The sequence below is a fragment of the Ranitomeya variabilis genome, chromosome 6, assembly GCF_051348905.1.
Source record: "Ranitomeya variabilis isolate aRanVar5 chromosome 6, aRanVar5.hap1, whole genome shotgun sequence".
Classification (NCBI taxonomy): domain Eukaryota; kingdom Metazoa; phylum Chordata; class Amphibia; order Anura; family Dendrobatidae; genus Ranitomeya; species Ranitomeya variabilis.
In genome coordinates, this window is record NC_135237.1 from 81,676,123 (window position 1) to 81,703,235 (window position 27,113).

At 40.6% G+C, this 27,113-nt stretch overlaps 1 protein-coding gene across 3 annotated transcripts in view; it reads right to left on the reverse strand.

Moving 5' to 3' along the window:
- The window catches only part of LOC143781837 (ATP-binding cassette sub-family B member 5-like), a 121,734-nt gene that overhangs the window by 51,031 nt on the left and 43,590 nt on the right, over nucleotides 1-27,113 (reverse strand). For 2 of the 3 annotated variants that reach the window (XM_077268719.1, XM_077268718.1), the window contains exons 2-13: nucleotides 21,239-21,360; nucleotides 20,528-20,585; nucleotides 15,671-15,821; nucleotides 14,664-14,706; nucleotides 14,385-14,576; nucleotides 14,129-14,300; nucleotides 9,736-9,860; nucleotides 9,474-9,648; nucleotides 9,259-9,372; nucleotides 6,777-6,887; nucleotides 6,529-6,654; nucleotides 6,237-6,440 (exon numbers count right to left, since the gene is read on the reverse strand). In XM_077268719.1, the coding sequence (XP_077124834.1) occupies nucleotides 6,237-6,440; nucleotides 6,529-6,654; nucleotides 6,777-6,887; nucleotides 9,259-9,372; nucleotides 9,474-9,648; nucleotides 9,736-9,860; nucleotides 14,129-14,300; nucleotides 14,385-14,576; nucleotides 14,664-14,706; nucleotides 15,671-15,821; nucleotides 20,528-20,585; nucleotides 21,239-21,327 (1,560 nt within the window). In that variant the 5' untranslated portion in view covers nucleotides 21,328-21,360. Of the gene's footprint in view, nucleotides 1-6,236; nucleotides 6,441-6,528; nucleotides 6,655-6,776; nucleotides 6,888-9,258; nucleotides 9,373-9,473; nucleotides 9,649-9,735; nucleotides 9,861-14,128; nucleotides 14,301-14,384; nucleotides 14,577-14,663; nucleotides 14,707-15,670; nucleotides 15,822-20,527; nucleotides 20,586-21,238; nucleotides 21,361-23,416; nucleotides 23,805-27,113 lie in introns of those variants that run through there. The other variant, XM_077268720.1, reaches the window with a different exon arrangement.

Consider the following 27,113-nt stretch of genomic DNA (forward strand, 5'->3'; position numbering starts at 1 on the left):
ACCAATAATAAAGTGCCTACCGCCAGCCCATTTTATTAGGTTAGGCCTTCGAAGCCTGTCTAAGGTCCCTCCTTCCACTAGGCCTCCACTCACCTGACCACTGCTGCCCGTGTACCCCTGGAACCAATAATAAAGTGCCTAGAGCCTATTTTTTTATTTAATTTAATATTAATAAAGCCAGGATGAACTACGATATACCACGCTATGAGCTACCCAGTTGACAATTCTTTTGCGAGAAAAGCCATCCCACCCCTCCACCTGCATGTTAAAGACCGCATTGTCCTTGCATTCTGTCAATTTGTCAGTCCAAAGGTATACCTGACAACAGACACATGGACCTGTAGGCCTGGCCACGGAAGGTTACGTGTCCTTTGTGGCTAAATGGGTTAATGTATTGGATGCATGGTCCACACAGGGGACAGCCTGCAAAGTCTGTCTGCAGTCCCTAGTTCAAGTTGTCCTCAACTGAATAAAGCTGAGCTTCTACCTTCTGGCTCTGATTAACTGCTGTTTTTAAAAAAATTGGCTGTTCCGTCCTTCTAAAGGTGTCTGCCCCTGCCTGGTGTTGTCCTCAACTGAATAAAGCTGAGCTTCAACCTTCAGTTCCAAACATACAACAGAAAACTGGTACAATACAAAAAGTGGCCTCCAGCTACAAAAACTTTCTCCTACAAGTAGTTAACTGACAGTTTTTTTTCCAGTGAAAACACAGATATGGCATCCAACGAGTGTTGTCCTGTCTCGTCTTCTTTATATTATTGCCAAGAAGCTGCAACTGAATAAAGCTGAGCTTCAACCTTCAGTTCCAAATTACCATTTTTAAAAAAGCAATTGGCTGTTCCGGCCTACTAAAGGTGTCTGTCTGCCCCTGCCTGGTGTTGTCCTCAACTGAATAAAGCTGAGCTTCAACCTTCTGTTCCAAATTACCATTTTTAAAAATGCAATTGGCTGTTCCGACCTACTAAAGGTGTCTGTCTGCCCCTGCCTGGTGTTGTCCTCAACTGAATAAAGCTGAGCCTCAACCTTCTGTTCCAAATTACCATTTTTAAAAATGCAATTGGCTGTTCCGGCCTACTAAAGGTGAATGTCTGCCCCTGCCTGGTGTTGTCCTCAACTGAATAAAGCTGAGCTTCTACCTTCAGTTCCAAATTACCATTTTTAAAAATGCCATTGGCTGTTCCGGCCTACTAAAGGTGTCTGTCTGCCCCTGCCTGGTGTTGTCCTCAACTGAATAAAGCTGAGCTTCTACCTTCCGCCTCTTACTCTGCTGTTTTTTTAAAAAATTGGCTGTTCCGGCCTACTAAAGGTGTCTGTCTGCCCCTGCCTGGTGTTGTCCTCAACTGAATAAAGCTGAGCCTCAACCTTCTGTTCCAAATTACCATTTTTAAAAATGCAATTGGCTGTTCCGGCCTACTAAAGGTGTCTGTCTGCCCCTGCCTGGTGTTGTCCTCAACTGAATAAAGCTGAGCCTCAACCTTCTGTTCCAAATTACCATTTTTAAAAATGCAATTGGCTGTTCCGGCCTACTAAAGGTGAATGTCTGCCCCTGCCTGGTGTTGTCCTCAACTGAATAAAGCTGAGCCTCAACCTTCTGTTCCAAATTACCATTTTTAAAAATGCAATTGGCTGTTCCGGCCTACTAAAGGTGAATGTCTGCCCCTGCCTGGTGTTGTCCTCAACTGAATAAAGCTGAGCTTCAACCTTCAGTTCCAAATTACCATTTTTAAAAATGCCATTGGCTGTTCCGGCCTACTAAAGGTGTCTGTCTGCCCCTGCCTGGTGTTGTCCTCAACTGAATAAAGCTGAGCTTCTACCTTCTGCCTCTTACTAACTGCTGTTTTTTTAAAAAATTGGCTGTTCCGGCCTACTAAAGGTGTCTGTCTGCCCCTGCCTGGTGTTGTCCTCAACTGAATAAAGCTGAGCTTCAACCTTCTGTTCCAAATTACCATTTTTAAAAATGCAATTGGCTGTTCCGGCCTACTAAAGGTGTCTGTCTGCCCCTGCCTGGTGTTGTCCTCAACTGAATAAAGCTGAGCCTCAACCTTCTGTTCCAAATTACCATTTTTAAAAATGCAATTGGCTGTTCCGGCCTACTAAAGGTGAATGTCTGCCCCTGCCTGGTGTTGTCCTCAACTGAATAAAGCTGAGCTTCAACCTTCAGTTCCAAATTACCATTTTTAAAAATGCCATTGGCTGTTCCGGCCTACTAAAGGTGTCTGTCTGCCCCTGCCTGGTGTTGTCCTCAACTGAATAAAGCTGAGCTTCTACCTTCTGTTCCAAATTACCATTTTTAAAAATGCAATTGGCTGTTCCGGCCTACTAAAGGTGTCTGTCTGCCCCTGCCTGGTGTTGTCCTCAACTGAATAAAGCTGAGCCTCAACCTTCTGTTCCAAATTACCATTTTTAAAAATGCAATTGGCTGTTCCGGCCTACTAAAGGTGAATGTCTGCCCCTGCCTGGTGTTGTCCTCAACTGAATAAAGCTGAGCTTCAACCTTCAGTTCCAAATTACCATTTTTAAAAATGCCATTGGCTGTTCCGGCCTACTAAAGGTGTCTGTCTGCCCCTGCCTGGTGTTGTCCTCAACTGAATAAAGCTGAGCTTCAACCTTCTGTTCCAAATTACCATTTTTAAAAATGCAATTGGCTGTTCCGGCCTACTAAAGGTGTCTGTCTGCCCCTGCCTGGTGTTGTCCTCAACTGAATAAAGCTGAGCCTCAACCTTCTGTTCCAAATTACCATTTTTAAAAATGCAATTGGCTGTTCCGGCCTACTAAAGGTGAATGTCTGCCCCTGCCTGGTGTTGTCCTCAACTGAATAAAGCTGAGCTTCAACCTTCAGTTCCAAATTACCATTTTTAAAAATGCCATTGGCTGTTCCGGCCTACTAAAGGTGTCTGTCTGCCCCTGCCTGGTGTTGTCCTCAACTGAATAAAGCTGAGCTTCTACCTTCTGCCTCTTACTAACTGCTGTTTTTTTTAAAAATTGGCTGTTCCGGCCTACTAAAGGTGTCTGTCTGCCCCTGCCTGGTGTTGTCCTCAACTGAATAAAGCTGAGCTTCAACCTTCTGTTCCAAATTACCATTTTTAAAAATGCAATTGGCTGTTCCGGCCTACTAAAGGTGTCTGTCTGCCCCTGCCTGGTGTTGTCCTCAACTGAATAAAGCTGAGCCTCAACCTTCTGTTCCAAATTACCATTTTTAAAAATGCAATTGGCTGTTCCGGCTTACTAAAGGTGAATGTCTGCCCCTGCCTGGTGTTGTCCTCAACTGAATAAAGCTGAGCTTCAACCTTCAGTTCCAAATTACCATTTTTAAAAATGCCATTGGCTGTTCCGGCCTACTAAAGGTGTCTGTCTGCCCCTGCCTGGTGTTGTCCTCAACTGAATAAAGCTGAGCTTCTACCTTCTGCCTCTTACTAACTGCTGTTTTTTTAAAAAATTGGCTGTTCCGGCCTACTAAAGGTGTCTGTCTGCCCCTGCCTGGTGTTGTCCTCAACTGAATAAAGCTGAGCCTCAACCTTCTGTTCCAAATTACCATTTTTAAAAATGCAATTGGCTGTTCCGGCCTACTAAAGGTGAATGTCTGCTCCTGCCTGGTGTTGTCCTCAACTGAATAAAGCTGAGCTTCTACCTTCAGTTCCAAATTACCATTTTTAAAAATGCAATTGGCTGTTCCGGCCTACTAAAGGTGTCTGTCTGCCCCTGCCTGGTGTTGTCCTCAACTGAACAAAGCTGAGCTTCCACATTCTGGCTTTCGCCCTATACTATCAGATATTAAACTGCATTTGGCCTACTAGTGTGGTTATGCCCTTGAAACAGTGTCTGCTGCTCTTGGGTTTGCTACTCCACTGAACAAAGCAATGCCACCTGTTTAGTCCTGTTACCAATTTTGAACTGCATTTAGCCTACTTTATTCTTTGGCCCTATATCTGTTTCCTCCTCATCCTGCCCATTGCCCAGCCACTGCTAGATGAGTCTGCTGGTACATTGACCTAGACCACTACATTCCCCTTATACTCTACACAGCCAGAATCTGACCCTGCTGAAAGTAAGGTTCCCCTTCCCGCATGTTATACCACCTTACACAGGGACAGAGAGGAAGGTGCAGATGAAAGTGCAGGTTCCTTCATCAGGTGGGGGGGCATACTCGTTGGCGACGTCACTGGCACAGGGCCCCTCAGAGTACGCAAAAGTGTCGCTGCTGGTGGGAGGCGCCCCCGCCATGCAAACACACATCGCTGTACTTTGAGGGGCCCTGTGCCAGTGCCAATGCGAACGAGTGGGCCCCCCCTGCTTGCTCAGGATCACAGCACTTGCAACGTTGAAATACTTACCTTTCCCTGCAACACCGCCGTGACGTAGTCCGCATTTCCTGGGCCCACGAAAAACTTGAGCCGGCCCTACTCCCCCCACAACTTTTGCCAAATGACCCCCAATTCCCTATGCCCAACTATTATTATAAAGTTAATTAAGATTGACAAGCTTCAGAAACAAGAATGGATGTTTTTGGCATTAAAATGGGCACTGTAGGTGTTTTCCTGGCCTCCACTCACTGCCGACTATGCTTCCCCATTGACTTGCATTGGGTTTCGTGTTTCGGTCGATCCCCGACTTTTAGCGATAATCGGCCGACTGCACTCGACTCGACTCTGGACAAAATCGGGTTTCACAAAACCCGACTCGATCTTAAAAAAATGAAATTCGCTCAACTCTACATGATGCCCATTATTCAAAGAAAATTTCCCCTTAATGCATAGACATGCCAGGTCCTACAGAGAGAATGACACTTCAATAGGTCAGTCTCTGCTTGAACTTAGAGGGGTTTTCTCAATTTTGCAAGGTATGGACTATGGACAGTATATTTGTCATAACTCAGGATGGGGTGGTTCTGGCTCCGTCCTGGTCAGGTCAGGGTTAAGATACTTCGCCTCTCTTTGGTTCTGGGGCAGTTATTTAAAGGGACTCTGTCACCTGAATTTGGAGGGAACAATTTTCAGCCATAGGGGCGGGGTTTTCGGGTGTTTGATTCACCCTTTCCTTACCCGCTGGCTGCATGCTGGCTGCAATATTGGATTGAAGTTCATTCTCTGTCCTCCATAGTACACGCCTGCGTAAGGCAAGATTGCCTTGTGCAGGCATGTACTATGGAGGACAGAGAATGAACTTCAATCCAATATTGCAGCCAGCATGCAGCCAGCGGGTAAGGAAAGGGTGAATCAAATACCTGAAAACCCCGCCCCTATAGCTGAAAATTGTTCCCTCCAAATTCAGGTGACAGAGTCCCTTTAATGCTGGTAGTTCCTGGGTCCAGTGTCGGTGATACTTCCGTTTACTCCGCTAGGGATTGCTGACTCAGGTTACTAATCTGTTATTGTAGTGCCTCTGTGCGTGAGCTTTTTTTTGCATGACCCGGTTCGTCCCCTGACTTCTGCCTCTGTGTTTTGCTTTGTACTGCACTGTCCTTCCTGATCCTCTGACCTCTTGGCTCATCTCGGTTCCTTCCCTGTCTCATCCCTAGGTATTTCGCTCTTGCTTGACTTTGACCCTTGGCTCTCCATTTGACTACATTTACGTTTTGTGCCCCGTATTCCGCCCTCTCAGCTGCTTCCCCGTCCTCACGTGTGGTAGCTCCACCCCACTACGATCATGTGACTGTTTAGTGTCAGGTCCTGTGCACACTGCGTGCTTTAGCTCTCACACTCCCTGTGCTCAGTTCCAGGCCCCTGCAAGTGCCCCCTATGCTCCTCAGGTGACACACAATGTGTGTCATTACAATATTACTTTCTTATTTCCAACAGACCTATTAACACTGATTTGGCAGTGCAGCGTGGACTAGGATTGATGAGTACCCAGAGCTCAGACCGCCTGCAATCACCAAGTTATCATCTGTCCTGTGGATGGATGATAATTGCTGAGTAGGGTCATGCTCGTTAATAACAGATGTCTCCAACAGAGGAGCCAGTCTGGTTTTACATATTATTTCTTGCATTTTACTGTTGGTCCCAGGGGACTGATTTAAGTTCAGTTTGTGAACTAACGAATTATTAAGTTGCTGTAATAATTTGAACTATGACTTATTTTAAATAAGAGAAAACCATTTAAAATTAAAAATAGAAAATCAATCTCCTTAAAAGTAAAGTGCAAATGTTAGAAGTTGGGTATCTTGACTTTTTGTCATTAAATACTTTAAAATTGAAAACAAATCTATGAGCAGTGCCCCATAAATTGCACATACTTACATCGGGCAGTGCTGTAATGAAGTCATAGGCATTGGCTTCCTTAGCTGCTCGCTCTATTTCTTCATCTGTCACATCTAATCTGCCATATTTAATATTGTTCTTAATGGTTGTTGCAAACAGGACGGGCTCCTGGCTGACTACGCCAATCATTTCTCTGTAGTGTCTAACATTCAAGGACCTTACATCATGGCCATCAACCGTTATCTGAAAAAAGTAGAACACTGAAATAACTCAAGCCTAAATAAAAAAAATCAAACATCTGAAAGAAAGTATCAAAATGTACCATACTTACCATTCCTTCTTGAGGGTCATACATTCTCTGCAGGAGCTGCACTGTGGTGCTTTTACCGCAACCACTTTGCCCGACCAATGCCACCGTCTGCCCAGGTTTAACTTTTAGACTAAATCCTTTTAAAACCTTAATTTGAACAGAAAATAGTCTGTTGTATATTTTCACAAAGAAAAGGTCACACGAAACACGCAAGAACATAACACAATGGAGTAAAAGAGCATCTAGCAAAAGCATAAAATAGGATTTACCTGAACTTTTGGTCTTGAAGGATAACAAAAATGGATATTTTTAAATTCAACATTTCCTTTGATATTATCAGGCTTATACCCCTCGGTTGAGAAACTGTTAATTGCAGATGCCTGTGGTTATAGGAAAGAAAATATAAAGACACAAATTAGCAGAATTTATCATTGTAAAAAAAGTCATTGTCCGCACAAAAGTATTTGGTGAAGTATGAAAAGTCAGGACTCAGGAATCATCTCCTAACTAATGTCAAAGTTTTCCAGGGTTGTATAAATAAACTGACTGCTAAATAAATGAATATTTAGATACATTTCTAAAATCCCTTCATCTCATTTCTTCACCATTTTAAAGTTATTAGTTTGCCATTCCTAGTTCTGCTCTTAGTTAAAAAACAAGTCACACAGTCTGAACATTAGAATGATAAATTGCTGCAGCTATTAATCATTTACGGGACACTTACAGTTTCCTATGTTACAGAATTGCAATGTGACTGTTAAAAATGGATGTTATATTATGGCTCCCTACGATATCCGATTTTTTTCATGCACCGATACCCTTGAGCGGGTGAGTCTCATCCGATTTACGGAAGAAACTTGTGAATGCTGCAGTTTTTTTCACATTCAGATTCGGTTAGTGAAAAAAAAATTATTCATCTGCACTGTCCCACGGAATAACAGTGGCATGAGTGGTATCTGTTATTTTCACGGGCAGCAGTCGAACCGAAAATTCAGTTGTGTGAATGAGCTCTATAGGAGAGAGAAAGAGAGGCCCCTGCTGATGATAAGAGGTAACAGATGAGAGAGACCTACCCAGTGACTCTGGAGATGGAAAATGACTCTGCCGTAAAAACTGTCCTCCACTGATCTGTGATGGTCGAGTTACTGACCACCACGGCACAAGGTGTGACAATCTGCTATATGTCAGAGCTGCACGGCATTAAAGAGAAGCCCACCAGGCCACGAAATAAGAAATTAGCCAGGCAAGTCTTTTTTTATGATACCCAAATCAAATCTCAAAGTGTTTTTGAATTCATGTAATATTGAGAATTTCAGGAAATGTGTTGTCTTTTACTGACAGCTAACAAATATCTTAAAGGGAACCTGTCAGCTAAAAGTACATTATTTACTTGCAGACACAATGGTAATCAGCAGGTAATGTTGCTGTGAGCTACACAGTCACCATTCACTATGCAGTAAGTGGGGCTGTAATAATTTACCCCCCTGCACCTTGACTAACAGATGCACACACAATGAAGAACAAGCTGTCAGTCAAGGTGCAGGAGAGATATGACAGCGTGCTCACTGTGTAAGTGAGTTGTGACCATTGCACTGTCTCAATGACTGGAAACAGGCAGCTGCAGGGAGAATTTAACTTCATTTCTTCCCTGAAGCCGCTGTCCAGGAAAACAACCACTGTATCTGAAGCTACAGGTAAATAATGCTTCTGTTTAAAAATGGTGAAGAATGTAATTTATATCAGAAGGCTGGAAAATTTTCATTTATGCAAAGAATAAATCTTATAAACCATAAACTAAAAAATAGGCTTCCTTTGTTGGATGTTAGTACCATAGATCTTTATTAGAGAGATTTGAAGGGAACCTGCCACCAGGTTTGGCTGATAAGAGATGCAGCCATCACCTTTCAGGGCTGATATACAGCATTGTATGATGCTGAATATCTGCCCTGAGCCCGACCTGTAAGAGAAGAAAAATAACTCGACAGGGCAGAGAAATACGCCTGAACAGAAGCACTGTGCCGAGGAGACTGTGTGGATGAAGAATGATGAAGCATGAAGCAAGCAGGAGGATGGGGATCGTAAGAAGATGGGAGGCGCCAGACCAAGACCAGCGATGCCAATCGGACCGGACCGCCCGCAGGTGAGTATAATAAAAGTTATTTTTCTTTTCTTACAGGTCGGGTTGGGGGCAGATATACAGCATTATATCATGATATATATCATATAGCATGATATATATTATATCAGCCCTAAAAAGTGGTGGCCGTAACTCTTATTGGCCACACCTGGTGACAGGTTCACTTTAAGGTTGGGGGAATCTGGGTTCTGGTAATATTCTGCAGTCACCCTACATGACTGCAGACGTCTGATTCCTCACAGTATCCACATGCTATCAGGAGTCTCCGTTTTTGCTGGCGAGTGCAGGTGGTCACATGACCACAAGTAAGTGACTTGTATGCATGCAGTCATGTGCAGACTAGACGTGCACGGCCTCACTCAATACAAGTGAATTGAACGAGTCTGAGCATGTCTAGTCGGAATGTGGATTGAAGTATGCAAGTCGCATACTTGGGGATACGTGATCACCTGCTTTTAGCAGCAACAAAGGAGAATCCCGACATAGTGCGGTGTGCCGTAAGGATTTTGAAGTCTGCATTCACATTGAGTGACTGGAGGCAACCCCTTTAATAGCATTTATTTTAGAATTAAAGCCTAGTTCAGACAAAGTAAAATGTATACCCAATGCTTTACCTGGTCAATAGTATGGAATATGTTATAAGCAGCTCCTCTGGCCACTGAGAAAGCTTCAAGATGGGAAGCAGCCTGACCAACGCAGTAACTGCTGAGGATAACACTGAATAAGACCTGAAGGGAAAAAATTGAAAATGAAAATACACTTTGTAAATCATCACAGAATGCTGAGATTTGTTATAAAATGATCACAATATTCATTTTGTAAAACTCACCACAAGAACATTTCCAATGGTATATCCGTAATCTCCTAATATTAAGACTGAGCCATACCAAAATCCAAGTGCATAAGAGGCATAAATCATAAAGAACATAAAACCAACAGACAACTGTGAGGCAACGGCCTTTTTTATTCCAATTTTTTTGGCTTCTCCCAAATTTTTGGTGTATCTAAAATATGAGAATAAAGTATTTAAATAATGTGTTACCTTCGTACGTGAAATGTTTTCTATACTTGACCCTACATGACATCTGTACCTTTGTATTTCTTTCTCCTGTCCTCCAAATGCGGCGACAGTTCGTATTGAAGAAAGGACCTCATCGGCTACAGATCCTGCTTTTGCATAAGCTGACAGCTCCTTACTTGTCAGTTGCACCGTCAACTAAAATTGTGATAAAATTATTATTGCAATTATATTCCATATTACATGCTGAACAAGCATTAACCAACAGCTTCACACCCCTGATAATAAACAAAACTGGGATACACGGTGCAAAATTTAAAGGAGTTATCCACTTTATTTTTCTTTTAACAAATGTGTTGGGGAATGATTTTATGACACCTGCTGAGTGCTGACATACAGTACAGACCAAAATTATGGACAAACCAAAAAAGAGTGGAAGGTGTCAATAACAAGCGGACAGCAATTTAGAAAAGAGAACCTGTAATACTTACAGTACAGACCAAAGTTTGGACACACCTTCTCATTTAAAGATTTTTCGGGATTTTCATGACTATGATAATTGTAAATTCACACTGAAGGCATCAAAACTATGAATTAACACATGTGGAATTATATACTTAACAAAAAAGTGTGAAACCACTGAAAATATGTCTTATATTCTAGGTTCATCAAAGTAGCCACCTTTTGCTTTGATGACTGCTTTGCACACTCTTGGCATTCTCTTCATGAGCTTCAAGAAGTAGTCACCGGAAATTGTCTTCCAACAATCTTAAAGGAGTTCCCAGAGATGCTTAGCACTTGTTGGCCCTTTTGCCTTCACTCTGCGGTCCAGCTCACCCCAAACCATCTCGATTGGGTTCAGGTCTGGTGACTGTGGAGGCCAGGTCATCTGGCGTAGCACCCCATCACTCTCCCTCTTGGTCAAATAGCCCTTACACAGCCTGGAGGTCTGTTTGGGGTCATTGTCCTGTTGAAAAATAAATGATGGTCCAACTAAACGCAAACCGGATGGAATAGCATGCCGCTACAAGATGCTGTGGTAGCCATGCTGGTTCAGTATGCCTTCAATCTTGAATAAATCCTCAACAGTGTCACCAGAAAAGCACCCCCACACCATCACACCTCCTCCTCCATGCTTCTGGTGGAAACCAGGCATGTAGTGTCCATCCGTTCATCTTTTCTGCGTCGCACAAAGACATAGTAGTTGGAACCAAAGATCTCAAATTTGGACTCATCAGACCAAAGCACAGATTTCCACTGGTCTAATGTCCATTCCTTGTGTTCTTTAGCCCAAACAAGTCTCTTCTGCTTGTTGCCTCTCCTTAGCAGTGGTTTCCTATCAGCTATTTTACCATGAAGGCCTGCTGCACAAAATCTCCTCTTAACAGTTGTTGTAGAGATGTGTCTGCTGCTAGAACTCTGTGTGGCATTGACCTGGTCTTTAATCTGAGCTGCTGTTAACCTGCAATTTCTGAGGCTGGTGACTCAGATAAATTTATCCTCAGAAGCAGAGGTGACACTTGGTCTTCCTTTCCTGGGGCGGTCCTCATGTGAGCCACTTTCTTTGTAGCGCTTGATGGTTTTTGCAACTGCACTTGGGGACACTTTCAAAGTTTTCCCAATTTTTCGGACCGACTGACCTTCATTTCTTAAAGTAATGATGGCCACTCATTTTTCTTTACTTAGCTGCTTTTTTCTTTCCATAATACAAACTCTAACAGTCTATTCAGTAGGACTATCAGCTGTGTATCCACCAGACTTCTGCTCAACACATCTGATGGTCCGAACCCCATTTATAAGGCAAGAAATCCCACTTATTAAACCTGACAGGGCACACCTGTGAAGTGAAAACCATTTCCGGTGACTACCTCTTGACGCTGATCAAGAGAATGCCAAGAGTGTGCAAAGCAGTCATCAAAGAAAAGGTGGCTACTTTGAAGAACCTAGAATATAAGACATATTTTCAGTTGTTTCACATTTTTTTGTTAAGTATATAATTCCACATGTGTTAATTCATAGTTTTGATGCCTTCAGTGTGAAATTACAATTATCATAGTCATGAAAATACAGAAAAATCTTTAAATGAGAAGGTCCAAACTTTTGGTCTGTACTGTAAGTATTACAGGTTCTCCTTTCTAAATTGCTGTCCGCTTGTTATTGACGCCTTCCTCACATGTGAATCTTCTTTTCAATTGGACAAGGCTGAAGGTCACATGCTCCTTCAGAACGTGCTTGAGAAAAGAAGAGGACCTCAAAACGTCATGGAACAAGTGCAGACAGTTGGTCCCTTATGCAGCGCCTCTACCAATACTTTTACTAACTTTGCTGTAATGAAGTTAACACCTCTCTGAAAAGGATTGAGTTCACATTGGTGAGAATATCAAAGACTTATTCCATTATGGACTGAAAATTTTGCCTGTTATAGAAATTTATCTTGATAAAGAACAATTAGAAGTTCTCTGCTGTGTACCAGCTGTTTATTTACATATCGAGATCTACAGCATTGAGAGGGCCATAGTGGGACTTTGATGATGATGAGGGTGTGCATTTTTATATATTAAGGCATGTCATTATATCAAAAGGAGGTGGCACTATCAAGTAGGTGGCACTTCACAAAAGAAGAGGCAGCTGCTGGATCTGTAATACAATACAACTCATTCAATGATTACAGTTCAAGAAAAACAATGGGCCTGATTCATTATACCGGCATTGTACACACCAGTCTTAAAGAGGTTGGCCACTACTTTTTTTATTGATTGTCTATCCTTAGGATAGGCCATCAATATATGATCAGTGGGGTGTGACACATTGCACACCTGCCAATCAGCTGTTACTAACTCCGGTGGTGACCCAAAATTTTTGGATGTTGCCAGGATACAGCAGCACCATCAAAACTATAGTGTCTGCAACCACCATTCACTTGAGTAGAGTGTAGATCTGTAGTACTTAGCTGTGGCCACTATAAAAATGACAGATTTGCTGTGTTCCGGCAGCATCCAAGAACTTCCGAGAATTTGCCTCCAGAAATAGTTCTGTATTGTCTATAGTATGTGTCATCCCCAGTCAAGTAAAACATGTTAAATTGCAATTCAGACTTATTCAGGGCAACATTAGCATGTACTTGTTTTTTCATTCAGGATAAGTGCTAAGACCCCAATACATGCAGAACAGTGGTTAGGAGTCAGATTCTCTTGATTTGCCAAAAGTTGCATAATTTTTGTGCAACTTTAAGTTGTGCAAAAACTTTACAACTTTTCGAAGCAATTTGCACGAGAAATCTGGTGAATTTTCTTTGCTACTTTTTGACGCTTAAAATGAATCCACACTTTGTAATTTATCTTATTAGAGAAAAATTGCCATTTTTCTCATCTTATTGATCCATTCTTTTTTCCTGAGCTAATCATTCATTCTCAGAAAATGCTCAAATCTGTCTACAACTGTGTCTCCAGTGAAAGGTCAAGTTATACCTGCTGACTATAAAAATCTATAGAAGGAGTTAGAGGGAGGCACCAGCAGAACAGCACAAAACTGCTGAGACTTGTAGTGCAGATAAAAAGTAGCTAAAAATACAGGATAAAAGTCATTTAACGGACAGAAACCATGCTGTACCTCATGCATACAGATGACAGTTCATTCTGAAAATATATAACAAAACCTGGCACTCAACTTGTATGCAAGTGGTTTTATTTTACAGCAACAAAAACGTTTCGGTCACAGATTGACCTTCATCAGTTACGTTTTGTGAGCAGTATACATGGGAGGCCTATAGTATTAGGCAGGTATTGTGGCATATCCTTGCTCCATGTAGGGAGTGTATGCAGAGAAGCGGCCCTTTCTGTGCAGCCGTAGGACGCGGTGTCCACCGCTTGTCCTACGGCTGCATAGCAAGGGCCGCTTCTCTGCATACACTCCCTACATGGTTTTGTTATATACTACTGAGGTGTTGGATCCTACCTGGGCACCACATCCTAAGGTTGTGCACACGTTTACCTACCACAGTTCATTCTGAAAAGTCACCTGAAAGTTCAGTTCCACTTTCATATAACTTTTCAGATCCTGATTTAGCATTATGATTATTCCTGAAGTAGGTTCACAATGATGCTGTATTACTTTGTGACCTACCGGTATTTTTACATTTTTTTAACCAAACTTCTCAAATTGTTTTGGATATCTTCTTTAGTTGAAATTTTCAGAAATGTCTAAAAAAGTTTAATGGTCCATTACAAAACGTGTACATTTGAGTCAAATGTTTTTTTTTTTTTACAGTTTTAATGTAACATTGAACATTTTTAAGAAGATCCTCAATACAAAGTGTACATTTGAGTGAAAAGAATTTGCAGTTTTAATGTATTGCTAAACATTTTTAAGATCCTTAATGCATATGTTCCAGTCATCAGTACAACACCCTCGTCACATATTAAAAACACATTATTTTTTTAGTAACTCAAATAAAAGGAAGGCTTTACCTTAGAACAAATTGCAGTCGCAATTGTCACCAGGGGACTTGTAGCCAATATGACCAGGCCAAGTTGCCATCCTTTGATTAGTCCAATTAGTAGTCCTCCTAGGGCAGATGAAACGTTCTGTACAAGATGGCCAACTTTATCTCCTATTCCATCATTAATCTTGTTGACATCTCTGCAAAACGATTATTGCAGTAATTAATACATACGCTCATGTAATTGTTTTCAGAAGACAAGTTAAGAACATCGGTGCTCTTACTCTGTTAGGCGGGTATTAAGTTCTCCAGATTTCGTAACGTCAAACCAACTCATTTCTTGTGATAAAACTGAATGAAAAAACATCTTCCTCATCCTCCTCGTCTGTCTCGCTGCAGCTAGAACCCAAAAACAAACTTGGCCATAGCCACATAGCAGAACCGCTGCTCCTATTGCCACGTAGTACAAGGCATACCTGGTGAAACAGAGTAATACCATATTAGATATAATTATTGTGTCATGACAAAGTACGGCTAGACGTAATACACTCCCAAAAACTTACTCTGACATTTGTTCAGGAAGAGGTTTGAATTTATCACATGCAGCTGTGAAAAAGAGAAATTGTGTTGTATTATATTGTATTGAGTACAGCTTAAAGGGATTTTTTGCTGAGAAGATAAGGGATAAATGTTAGTCTTGTTGGGGTTTACTTCTTTTCAAAGCAGTTTAAAGCCCCCCTGTACACTTTAAATACCTGATGGCAGAACGATGGTTCAGCTGATTTTTGAGCCAGCATCTATCTTGTCCAACTCTTTGACAGTGTCTTATTTCTTAGAAAGGATTGGCAGTCTGACGTCAGACATTCTGGATCCAAATATCCCCTGACATCATCTGTTGGAGGCCTCTGTACACATTAGACTGTGGGCTGAACCCATCGATTTTGATGGATTTGGCCAACATTAATTTAACGTGTATGGGGGCCTTAACTTTTATCTTAATGATTGCATCCCCTTGCACCTAATGGTGCCCGTTTGCACACTCATGAAAGAGACTGTGATCGGGTGGTCAAGCAAGCACAGTCAATCATCATCTTTAATCTCTCATCTTGCGTATGTGCCGAAGTAAAATGAGACCCCTTCCCTGGCCAGATACATGCAAAAACCAATGGAAATCAGAACATGTGCAGAGGGGATCGGTGCTGTGTATAATGACACTTACTAAGATGTGTCCAGTACATATATAACCAATTTATTTAAGTTTACAAGGGTCTTGTATAAAGTTCTGGGCACAGCCGGTCAACAAATCTCATTTTCCTACGGAGCATGTGCAGGATGAGTGCCTGACTACATATACTTGACCTCCAAATCGGAGGGCAGTTATCACGAAGGAGGCAATGGGCACTCATTATGATAAAAATTAAACATTGATCATATTTAATCATATGAAAATAAACATTATTTTATCAGGTATGGATTTATTCAGTTCTCATTGAACTATAACATGTCCGAAAATATCAATATACAAATAATAATAATAATAATAATAATAATAAAATAGTATTGCTCTTACTTGTATTTTGGATTGATGAGTTGTGACATACAAGGCTGTCTGTCATTTCACCAAACACAATGAGCATTAGTGGATGGCTTAAGCCATTTAGAACTGCTCCAAGAAATCCAGTAATCATGTAGAAAATATCCAGCCGATTCGCATATCGAAACTAACAAAGAAGAGAGTAAACACTTAATAGTTTACAATTGTAGACAGTGGAGAGGCAGAGTGGTATTGTCATCTATAAGGCTATATTGTTATATTGTGGAATTTTCAAATATGAAAAATGTTAATTGCTTTCTTGCATTATCAATATTAATGCCTAACAGAGGTGGACACGCTGACGTAGAAGACTGCGTCCGGGTGTCCACCTCCAGTAGGTGTAAACATCCTAAAATTTTGCGCGAAGAGCAGATTGTTGACTCTGTAGACGCCATTAAAGTCAATGGCCCTGTCGGCACACCCGAATCCCGTCTTGCGGAGGGGGGTGGTTTTGGATGTAAACCCCGATGGGACTACTGAGAGTGGCGAAGAACACAATATGAAAGAATGCTCATACTGTCAGACTTGCCAGTACTGTGGCCTAATAATTTCTGTGTGACCACCATAGGAATCAATATAGCTGTATTTTTTGTATGAGACTTGTGGATGCGTGTAAGGGGATGCTTTGATAGGGATTCTTACTGAGCCATCTTCTTCCTATTAATGTATCTTTGGAGAGTGATCACCACTGAAGTAACTAGTGTTTCATTTTTCCACATTATGCTAAGTTGTGCCATTTCTGACATTTTGGATATTAAATTGGATAAACACTGTCCTGGGTTGGAGGAGTAAGGAGAATCCATGGTTGGAGTTTGGTCTTCTAGGAGGAATTGCCATCCTAGAATCCACGAGTTGATTTTAAACCACTGTCTGTACCAAGGATCTGCTGTGGACTGTTGTTACTATTATACCTGCATATAGCGGTGCCCCAGACATTGTAAGTGGTTGTAGCCATGGGTGAGTACAAGTCAAAATGCCCTTAGTTAATAGTGTGACCTAAGCTAGTGACTGTGGTAGCCATATATCAGTTATATGGCCCCATTCCTATTGCCAGTGGTAACCACTATGCTCTGTGCCCAACTCCAACGTGTAACTGCAAAGCTCTGTGCCATTAATATGTTGCATTATTGCCAAGCTCTGTACTTAATAATGTGCATAACTAAAAAAGCATTGTGTCCTCATTGCGAGACTGTAACCACTTTGTAAATGAACAGATAAATGGTAATTTTATTCTAAAGATTGACCCTAGACTTTACTCATTGAAGTTCTGACTTTTACTGGGCTTAAGAGTCCAGTGGGTGGTCTCAATAAATAAATGAGAGAATAAGGGATTGTGCTTGTAATGATAGCTGTCAATCAGTGTTTAAATCAATGGAATACAATTATAATTAATATTTTCTTAAAACTAATATCTGCGCAATTCCTCCTGCTTTAAAACAATATTGCCTATAGGACAACATGGTCAGTGGGACAGGACAAGCTTTAACTTTTGAATGGTTCTATTAACACTAGAACTACTGATGGAGTCATTTTGACTCCTTTCGTTTTTTATTTCTCTTCTGTGACTACATTTTTCAGAATTCCGGCTTGAAACTCGGTGACTTTTCCTCAAATATGATGTGAAAAAAGATTTTGTGAGAATAAATAATTTAGGTAAAAAATTTGCGCGTTTTTTTCAAAATTTACCAAGAACTACTGAAGGGAGTCATTTTGACTCCCTACTATATTTTGAGGTCCTTTTGTCACTAAATGTTGCTATAAAGTTTTGTGCATAATTTTTTCACTCTGTCTTATTTACCCTGATGTTCATATAGATGTAGTTCAATTTACATGTCAACTTTTCACATTTTCCTTGTGTTTTACCTGCTTGTATTACTGTGTAATGCTGAACAAAATAGCTTGTTTACTCTAGGCTCTTATCTTATGCTAATGAAGGGTGGTGTTTTTCTAAGGTCCTAGCAGGAGACAGTATTCTGGATAGTAACTTTACTTTCAGTTCAGCTGAAGAGACAAAGAGAACAGACGCAGACATACGAGCTCTGAAGACTCATACAGGTATGAATTGTTATGAAATAGTTTAGCTGTCTGTCAACTGATTCAGCCCACCTACTTTTGAAGGTGGCAGAACAGTTATTATTTCTTTTAGTTTTCATTTCATTTCTATTTTTCAGCAGGGAACTATATAGAATTATGGAATTTGTGAGGAATATGGAGAGAAGACGTTTGATAAAGCCCCAAGATATTCTGGCTACTTTGCAATCCATACCGGAGGATGAATCGGAATCCGAATTGCAGGAACATGTATTTGATTCTGACAGTGATGAAGATTTCATTCCTCAGAACATATCAAGTGAATCTGAAGACTCAGAAGGAACAAATCCAGAAGGTAAGTAGTTATGTGTATTTATTTGTTCTTCCACACACTGAGTTAGGGCCTGTGCACACTAGCAGAATTCTGGCTGAATAGCCATCTGGATATTCTTGCCGCAATACAGGCCGTACCTGCCCGCTCATGCCTGAAGCTCCGCTCCGAACCCCGGGCTGGAGCCGCTGTCAGGGACAGAGCAGCGCTTGCTTACGCGCGAGCACGGCTCCGTCCCAGACAGCGGCTCCAGCCCGGGGTTCGGAGCGGAGCTTCAGGTATGAAACTCCGCTCTGTACCTGAGCGGGCAGGTACGGGCCGGATTGTGGGGAGAATATCCGGTCGGATATTCCGCCGCTAATCCAGCCAGTGTGCACGGACCCTTACAAAACAAAAATTCTAAATATTCATCAACTTTTTTCCAGATATTCCAAGCACATCAACTGGGGATCGGGCTCATGCAGTTATGTTGCCTCGTGACCATCCTCCTGGTCGTGGACAGAAAAAATCAGCAAAACGTCCCAGAAATGAAAGAACAACAGATAACGATGGCATCGAAGGTAATGCAACAACAAACACCAGAGAAGGCGAATCTGAAGGAATACTAGTTTCAGCGGATGGTATTCAATGGAAACCTGTTGAAATTGGACAACACTTGCCTGGTAGGCGTGACAGCCAAAATATTCTTCGAGAAGCACCTGGCCCTACAGGATACGCCAGAAGAAATATCATTATCGATAGTCCTTTGAGCGCATGGCGTTTATTTTTTGATTCATATATATTGACACGTATAAAGAACTGTACGCTTGCAGAAGCATGCAGGAACAATAATTTACAGTTTACTCTATCTGATGAGGAGCTAGATGCATTCATTGCGATATTCTATGCTCGTGGAATATCTGGCACGAACCGTCACTCGATTAGCAGTATTTGGTGTAATGACTGGGGAATACCGTTTTGCAAAGCGACAATGTCTAGGGACCGCTTTGTTGAAATTATGAGGTTTCTCAGATTTGATGAGAAATCTACTCGATCGGAGAGACTGCAAACGGACAAGTTTGCTCTATTTTCTACTGTGTGGGACAGGTTTATTGCAAATTGTATTGCGTGTTACAAACCTGGCCCATACATAACGGTGGATGAGCAACTTTTCCCAAGCAAAACTAGGTGTCCATTCACGCAGTACATGCCTTCCAAACCAGATAAATATGGCCACAAATATTGGCTAGCTGTTGATAAGGAGAGAAAATATCTGGCAAATGGCTTCCCTTATCTAGGCAAAGATGACACACGCCGTGCTGAGGACCGTTTAGCTGACCAAGTGGTAATGAAGTTATTGGACCCGTTTTTGAAAAAAGGTCGCAATGTTACAACCGATAATTATTTTACTTCAGTAAAATTAGCTAAACAGCTAAAAAGCAAAGGAACAACCATCGTGGGAACACTGAATAAGATAAGGCGAGAAGTGCCTAAAGAAATAAAATCCATGAAAGAGGAATTGTACAACACTAAAGTGTTTAGAAATGGACAATTTTACACTTACAGTATATCAAGGAAAGCCCAACAAAAATGTTGTCATTTTGAGTTCCGTCCATCCAGATGTTGTTGTTGCGTCTGATTCCGCTAAAAAAACTCCAGAAACGGTAAAGTTTTACAATGAAACAAAATATGGAGTAGATGTAGTGGATCAGATGGCACGAAAATATACCACACGAACATCCACAAGGAGATGGCCTGTTCATGCATTTGAAAATGCCTTAGACTTTGCGGGTATAAATGCATGTATAATATTCAAGGAGATTACCCACCAAAAAATGTCACGCAAGGCATTTTTGCAAACGCTTGTGAGAGAGTTGAGTGGTCCTTATGTCACAGATAGGGAAAAGGGTTCCACGTCCCAAGTTTCTACATGTTCAGAAGTGATGGTTCAAACAAAATTTTGCCAGATCAAAGAAAAGTGCAAGAAAAATAGATCTGTCGGCAATTGTAAGACTTGTGGTAAGTCTTTGTGTGGGCAATGTACTGCCATAAATCAAAGGCAATGCCTAAAATGCGAAACACCAAATGTTTAGAAGGTGAATTCTGCGCCATATTTTCATTTTTATGCTCCTCCACCTACATTTTCTCTGCTTTTTGTTCTTCAGTTGTTGTTTATATGTGTGCACTTGAATAAAAAAAAATGTTTGAAAAACGTCTATTATAATTATTGTTATTTTCTGTAGAAAAATAAGAAAAGCAGAAAAAAAACAATCAAAAGCATTACTGTTGGATCTCACAATAATAATACATTACAAAAAATATAATTATTAATAAATAACCACAAATGAAACTCTAAAAATAAACGAAAACAAGCAAGGAGTCAAAATGACTCCTTTCAGTAGTTCTAGGCGGGGTCACGAGTCCAGTAGTCCTAGTGTTAACGTATCTCTGAAGACTGCAACCTTACAAATCTGCTTTGTGAGTTGACTTACAATTTCAAATGACCCAACCATCTTTGGTTTCTCTTTTGATTTATTTTCTCCATCATCACTAGAAAGAAAACATTATATGATTTATTATTTGCTCAAATAGATAAATAGACGGATAGATAAATAGATAGATAATAGATAGATAAATAATAGATAGATGGATGGATAGATAGATGGATTAATAGGTAAATAGACATACTGTATATGAGAGATAGATAGTTAGATAGACAGATAGAGATAGATAGATATGAGATAGATGGATAGATAGATATTAGATAGATAGCGGATAGACAGATATTGGATAGATATCTAGATATATGATAGATAGATAGATAAATAGATAGATAGATAATAGATAAATAGATAGAGAGTAGATAGATAGATAGATAATAGATAGATAGAGAGTAGATAGATAGATAGATAGTTAGATAGACATATAGATATGAGATAGATAGAAAGATATTGAACTCTTATGTAACGGGACTTCCGACGTTATTCTGATTGACAGCCAGACCCCCCTGCCTAAATGGGGGAGCTGGCTGTCAATCAGAATGATGTCAGAAGTCAGTCCCTGTCACGTCAGTAGAGGCAGCTAAATCCCCGGCAGGACTGGTCTGTGACCAATCTGTGTCCGGGAAGAACGGCGCCATTATTTATCTTAATTTAAACAAATAAATATAATTTTTGTAATACTTGTAATTCTTTGTACTGTACCTGGTGGTGTCTTTTGTTTCTTCTAGTAAGATTTCTGTGTTAGGATTGTTATTATTCATCCTTTTGTCGTTGTCTTTAGCGTCCGTCATGATTTCTCTTAAGCGAAACAACCAAGAAAACCACTGTGCAGAATAGAGAAGTTTGAGTTATCTTGAATTAGTCACATTAGTCTGTGCATTATCATAGCTAAAAAGTCAGTAATAAGATATCATGAAATTATAGAACTCTGTTACTAGTACTTTATACATTTATATAATTGGAATTTGGCTGATCTGGTGAAACTGATCTTACAAATTTTAGAATTTGTCTTATGAGTGTAGTGTATGGTAGTAATATACAAGCAGGACCACCTGAGGACCATTATTTTGGAAAACAAATAACATATCTATGTCAAATAAACTGCAAATCAGTTACTCTGCAAATGGTTATGCAGTGATTCAAATTCAGATCATGATATATTTTGTTGTGTTGTAAGCATTATGGTATGTATTTATAAACTTAAAGGGACTCTGTTAGCGGGATTCCCCCACTCCCAAACTTTTAATATGTACAGTAACTCTAGATTAATATGCAAATGAGGCTGAAGAGCTATTTGTAGTTCTGAAGCCTCTGTCACTCCTGCTCTATTCCGCGTTCAGCGCTGCCTCCTCCTGTTTGACTGATGGCTCCTTTGCCTGCAGTCACGCAGAATAAAGGCTGTAATGCCCTTAAACCAAATAGTTAACAAATAAGATAATACAAAAATTAATAATTTACATTTACTACACATGTCTAATTTACATCAGCATAGTTTTTTAAATATATTTTTTGTTAGGAAGTTAGAAGGATTAAAAGTTGATCAGCAATTTTTAATTTTTCTAACAGAATGTACAAAACTAATTTTTTTAGAGACCACATCACATTTGAAGTGACTTTGAGGGGCCTATGTGGCAGAGAATACCCAAATTGACACCATTTTAAAAACTGCACACCTCAAACTGCTGAAAAAACATGTTCAAAAACGTTTATGAGGCCTTTAGGTGCTTCACAGGAATTAAAGCAATGTGGAAGAAAAAATGAAAATGTTACTTTTTCCCACAAAAATGTTGCTTTACCCACACATTTTTCATTTTCACAAGGGTAACAGGAGAAAATGGACCATATAACTTATTGTGCAATTTCCCATGAGTACACAGATAACCCATATGTGGTGGAAAACTACTGTTTGGATACATGGCAGATTTGGAAGGAAAGGAGCACCATTTGAATTTTGGAGCACAAAAATTGCTGAAATAAATAGCAGACACCATGTTGTGTTTGCAGAGCCCCTGATGTGCCTAAACAGCGGAACCCCCCCACAAGTGACCCCACTTTGGAAACTACACCCCTCAAGGAACTTATCTAGCGGTATGATTAGTACCTAAAACAGCTGCTTTACAAAATTTTATAACGTTGAGCCTTGAAAATGAAAAAATACCGTACATTTTTCCCATAATAATGTTGATTTTTCCCTAATTTCTTCATTTTCACAAGGTAAACAGGTCAAAATGAACCACAAAATTTGTGGTGGAACCCTACTGTTTGGGCACACAGCTCGGGAAGGAAGGAGCACTGATTGAATTGTGTAGCACAATTTTAGCTGAATTAGATTGTTGATGCCATGTTGTGTTTAAAGAGCTCCGGACATTCCAAAACAGCAGAAACCGCCACTAGTGATGCCATTTTGGAAACTACACCTCTCGAGGAATTCATCTAGGGGTGTAGTGAGCATTCACAGAATTTTATAACATTAAGCTGTGTAAACAGAAAATAACCATTTTTGCAATTAAAATGTTGATTTGTACCCAAGTTTTTAATTTTCAAGTGATAATGGAAGAAATTGAATGGTACAATTTGTTACGCAATTTCTCCTCAGTACGATACTAACCCATACGTGGTTGAAAACTACTTTGGAGGCACAGTGCAAAACTCAGAAGGGAAGAAGCGACATATTCGAGTTCAGATTTTGCTGGAATGGCTTGATGGTGCCATGTGACATTGGCAAAGCCCCTGAGGTGCCAGAACAGCAGCACCCCCATAAGGGACCCCATTTTACAAACTACACCTCTCAATAAATTCATCTAAGGATGCAGATATCATAAGATACCATGAGAGTGTCACAAAATGTTATACCATGGTGTTAGGGCTGGTGGAACGCACCGAGTAATTAGTAGAGTAGCATAGGTGCGTTCGCAGTCCGGGGTCCACCGTGCAGGAGTGAGACCTGCTGCTAATAGATGGCGGCACTATTGGCAGTATAGACACGAGTTCTGTCACTCGGTCTGAATATGAACGAACCCTGTTGCTACACACAGTTGTAAGATTCCACGTGGGAATAATACCTTAACCAGGGTTGTGCTTGCTCAGGAACTCTCCCGTGCTAACCGCACACAAGAAGGAACCTGATGCTAAGTGAAGCAGCTAATTGCCCCCACTGAGGCTAACTGCCTGCCTGATAGTATTCCCAAAGCTAGACGAACACACACCACATGTAGAGATTGGTAGTGTATCAACTGGCGACAAGCACATACACAAATGATACTAGCGCATGGCCGTGCGACCATGCAAACCTTTTATAGTTGCAGCAACTTCAGGACCTTCCTAGAGGACTAATGGGAGCTGCTACAGGACCTGAGCATGTGACCCCCGACCTCCAATGAGAAGTCTTCCTTTGGACATGCTCAGAAGGGGAAAAGCAGGACTTAGTCCCAAAGGCGTCTGCTTGCCACTGACCAGTACTGGCTACAATAGCTGAGCTTGGAAGAGCAGCAGCAACCAATTGCAGAGTATCTGCCTGAGCCAGACGCTGGGACCGACGTCTCCGCTGAGCAGACTCCACTGCAGCTGGAGAAGAATGGGAGACCGCAGCGGAGATGGTTCGAGATTCCCCCTGTTCAGCGGCAGGAACTCGACACCTAACAATTGGGCAGTGAAGAAAAAATATTTACATTTTTACCACAAAAATGTTGTTTTAGCCCCCAAATTTTACATTTTCACATAGCAAAACAGGTAAAAATGGCACCAAAATTTGTCACACAATTTCTATTGACAATTTCCATGACAATACCCCATATGTGACTGTACAGTACTGCATAGCCATATGGGGAGACTCAGGAGAAACAGAGAACTATTTGACTCTTGGAGAACAAATTATCATAGAATAGTTTGCGGACTCCATATACAGAGCCGCTGAGTGAAAGAAGAGAAGAATCTCCATCAAGTGACCCCATTTTGGAAATTAAACCCCTCTGGACATTTATCTACAGGTGTAGTAACCATTTTGACTCAACAGGTGTTTCCCAGAAACAAGCATCAGTGAAGGTTGCTGAGTGAAAAGTGCAAATCTGCCATTGTAATGCCTACTACATATCAGTGCACAATATAACATTGTGATGATCTCGTGCTTCTGGAGACATGCACTCAAAAATTAAGCCGGGTTTCATCGCTACAGGACTGGCAAACATATGGATGCTAAATTTGATTTAGGCACACTAGGGCTCAGAAGGGAGGGGGGCATTTGGAATTGGGAGTGCAGAATTCACTGGATTTCTTTTGGGATTAGAGGAGCCATATTGGTTTTCCACAGCCTTTGTGCTACCAGTTACGTGGAAGAACTCTATATTTTAATTGACAGATGACAAACCTGAGTGAGGACTTGCTTTTTTTGTGGCTTGATTTGAAGCTTTTGCTGGGAACATTTTATATAACATTTTTGATCACATTTATCCTGTGCTCTATGCTGAGTACTTACATTAACATTTTCCATCTAAATCTCCAAATGAGGTAATTCAGGTGAAACCCCCACAGGTACATTCACTACAATGAGGCAGCAGAGTTACTCTGGTCTCTGGCCTCTGTTCAGCAGTGCCCTTCTTTTCAGAGGTGCTCAAAACTGTGGCTGACCGCACTTTTATGCACGTTTAAAAAGATGGATACCAGTAGATCATAGGTCAGACGGCATCCATAGTGACTCCATCTGCCTCCATCTTTCACTGGGGTTCCGTCTGAATCCCGCATTTCAGAGATTTACACAGAAACCACGGTGTAAACGTTCAGCGTAGTCAGCAGGATAAATGTGAGCTGAACATTACTGTGATCAAGAAGTGGTCAAGAAATGTTTTAATTTATTTTTTATGCAGTTCCTTGTGCATTAGAAGTGAATAAATGACTTTATTCTTCTGGTCAGTGCGATTACAGCGATGCCAAATTTATATCGTTTTTTTCCTTTTAGCTTTCATCACACACTAAAAAATAATTCTTTTGCAAAACAAAGTTTTTGCGTTGCCATATTTTGAGAGCTATAATTTTCCTGTATTTCCACCGACAGAGTCACGCGCTTGTTATTTTTGAGACGAGTTGAGTTTTTATTGGCACCATTTTTGGGCACATAACGTTTTTTGATCGTTTTCTATTCCAATTTTTGAGATGCCGAATGAACAAAAACCAGCAATTCAGAATTATTTTTTTTTCTTATGCCGTTGACTGTGTGGTCCAAGTGATAAGGGAGCTTTATTCTTTTGGTCAGTACGATTACAGTGATTTGTAAACATTTTTTATGCTTTTCTGCTTTTACACAATAAAATCATTTTTTTAGAAAAAATAATTATTTTGCATTGCTATATTTTGATTCATAAAACGTTTTTATTTCTCTGTGGACGGAGCTATGTGGTGCATTGTTTTTTTGTGGGACAAGATGACTTTTTCAGCTACACCAATTTTGTTTACATTCGTCTTTTTGATTGCGTTTTAATCCATATTTTCTGTAGAAGTATGATGAAAAAGCATAGTTTTTCCCCACATTTTTTGTTTATTTTTTTATGGTGTTCACTGAAGCGGTTTTATAGGTCGGGGTAATTCTAGACAAGGTGATACCAAATATGTGTACTTTTAAAATTTTGTTTTTACATAAATATAAGTATTTATTGGTATAAAAATTTTTTATGTTTTTTGTTCTTTATTTTGTGATCTTTAAAAAATATTTTAATCATTTTTTACACTTTTTTAGTTAGTTTATCGCTGGTGAAACGCATTACAATGCACGGCAATGCGTTATACCTGTCAGTGCTGCACTGGCAGATAACATTCTAGACTACGCTGCTGTCATGGTCTAATCAAGCCACAGTACCTGCCAGACACAAGGTCGTCATTTGACCTCAGGTTGCCATAGCAACGATCGGGTCCTCGCAATGACATTGCGGGGGTCGGTGATTGGACTGGATGAGGAGTGCTGGAGACCTTTAATTTTACATGAATATGTTAACAGATTTTGACACAATTTTCTAAATAAAGATTTCTTGTGGCCACCAAGACCTACTTTCTATCCATCATCACTCAAAGATAGATATCTGTAAACTTAGAATGACGGAGTCTCAAAAGAATATTTGTTTTCTCCAGGTAGTCACGCTTTCTTTTTCATTTGCTATGAGAAAGATATGTGCGTCCAACCAAGTGCGATAAATGGAAGTTCAGAGTATGAGATCTTTCTCTAGAAATAGTGAATGATTAACCTCATAAAAGGAATCACTCTATGGGGAATGTTTAATATAGAGATATAAAAAATAGTGTATGTAGGCTATTTTATTTAACCCTTTCATAAGACATAAGTACATCCTATGTCGGGCATGGATGTGTGGAGCCCCAGCACTCAGTATATGCCGGCCGTGTTGTACAGACAGCATCTGTCTCTGCAAGCAGCAACCGGAGCTTGCACCAATCAATGCTGTTTAACCACTTAAATGCAGCTTTCAATTATTGATTGCACCATTTAAGTGCAGAAATCTTGAGAGGACTTCTGTTTGGGAATCCACATATCTCCCTCCCATGATATGATCGTGGATTGCTGGAACCCTACTAACGG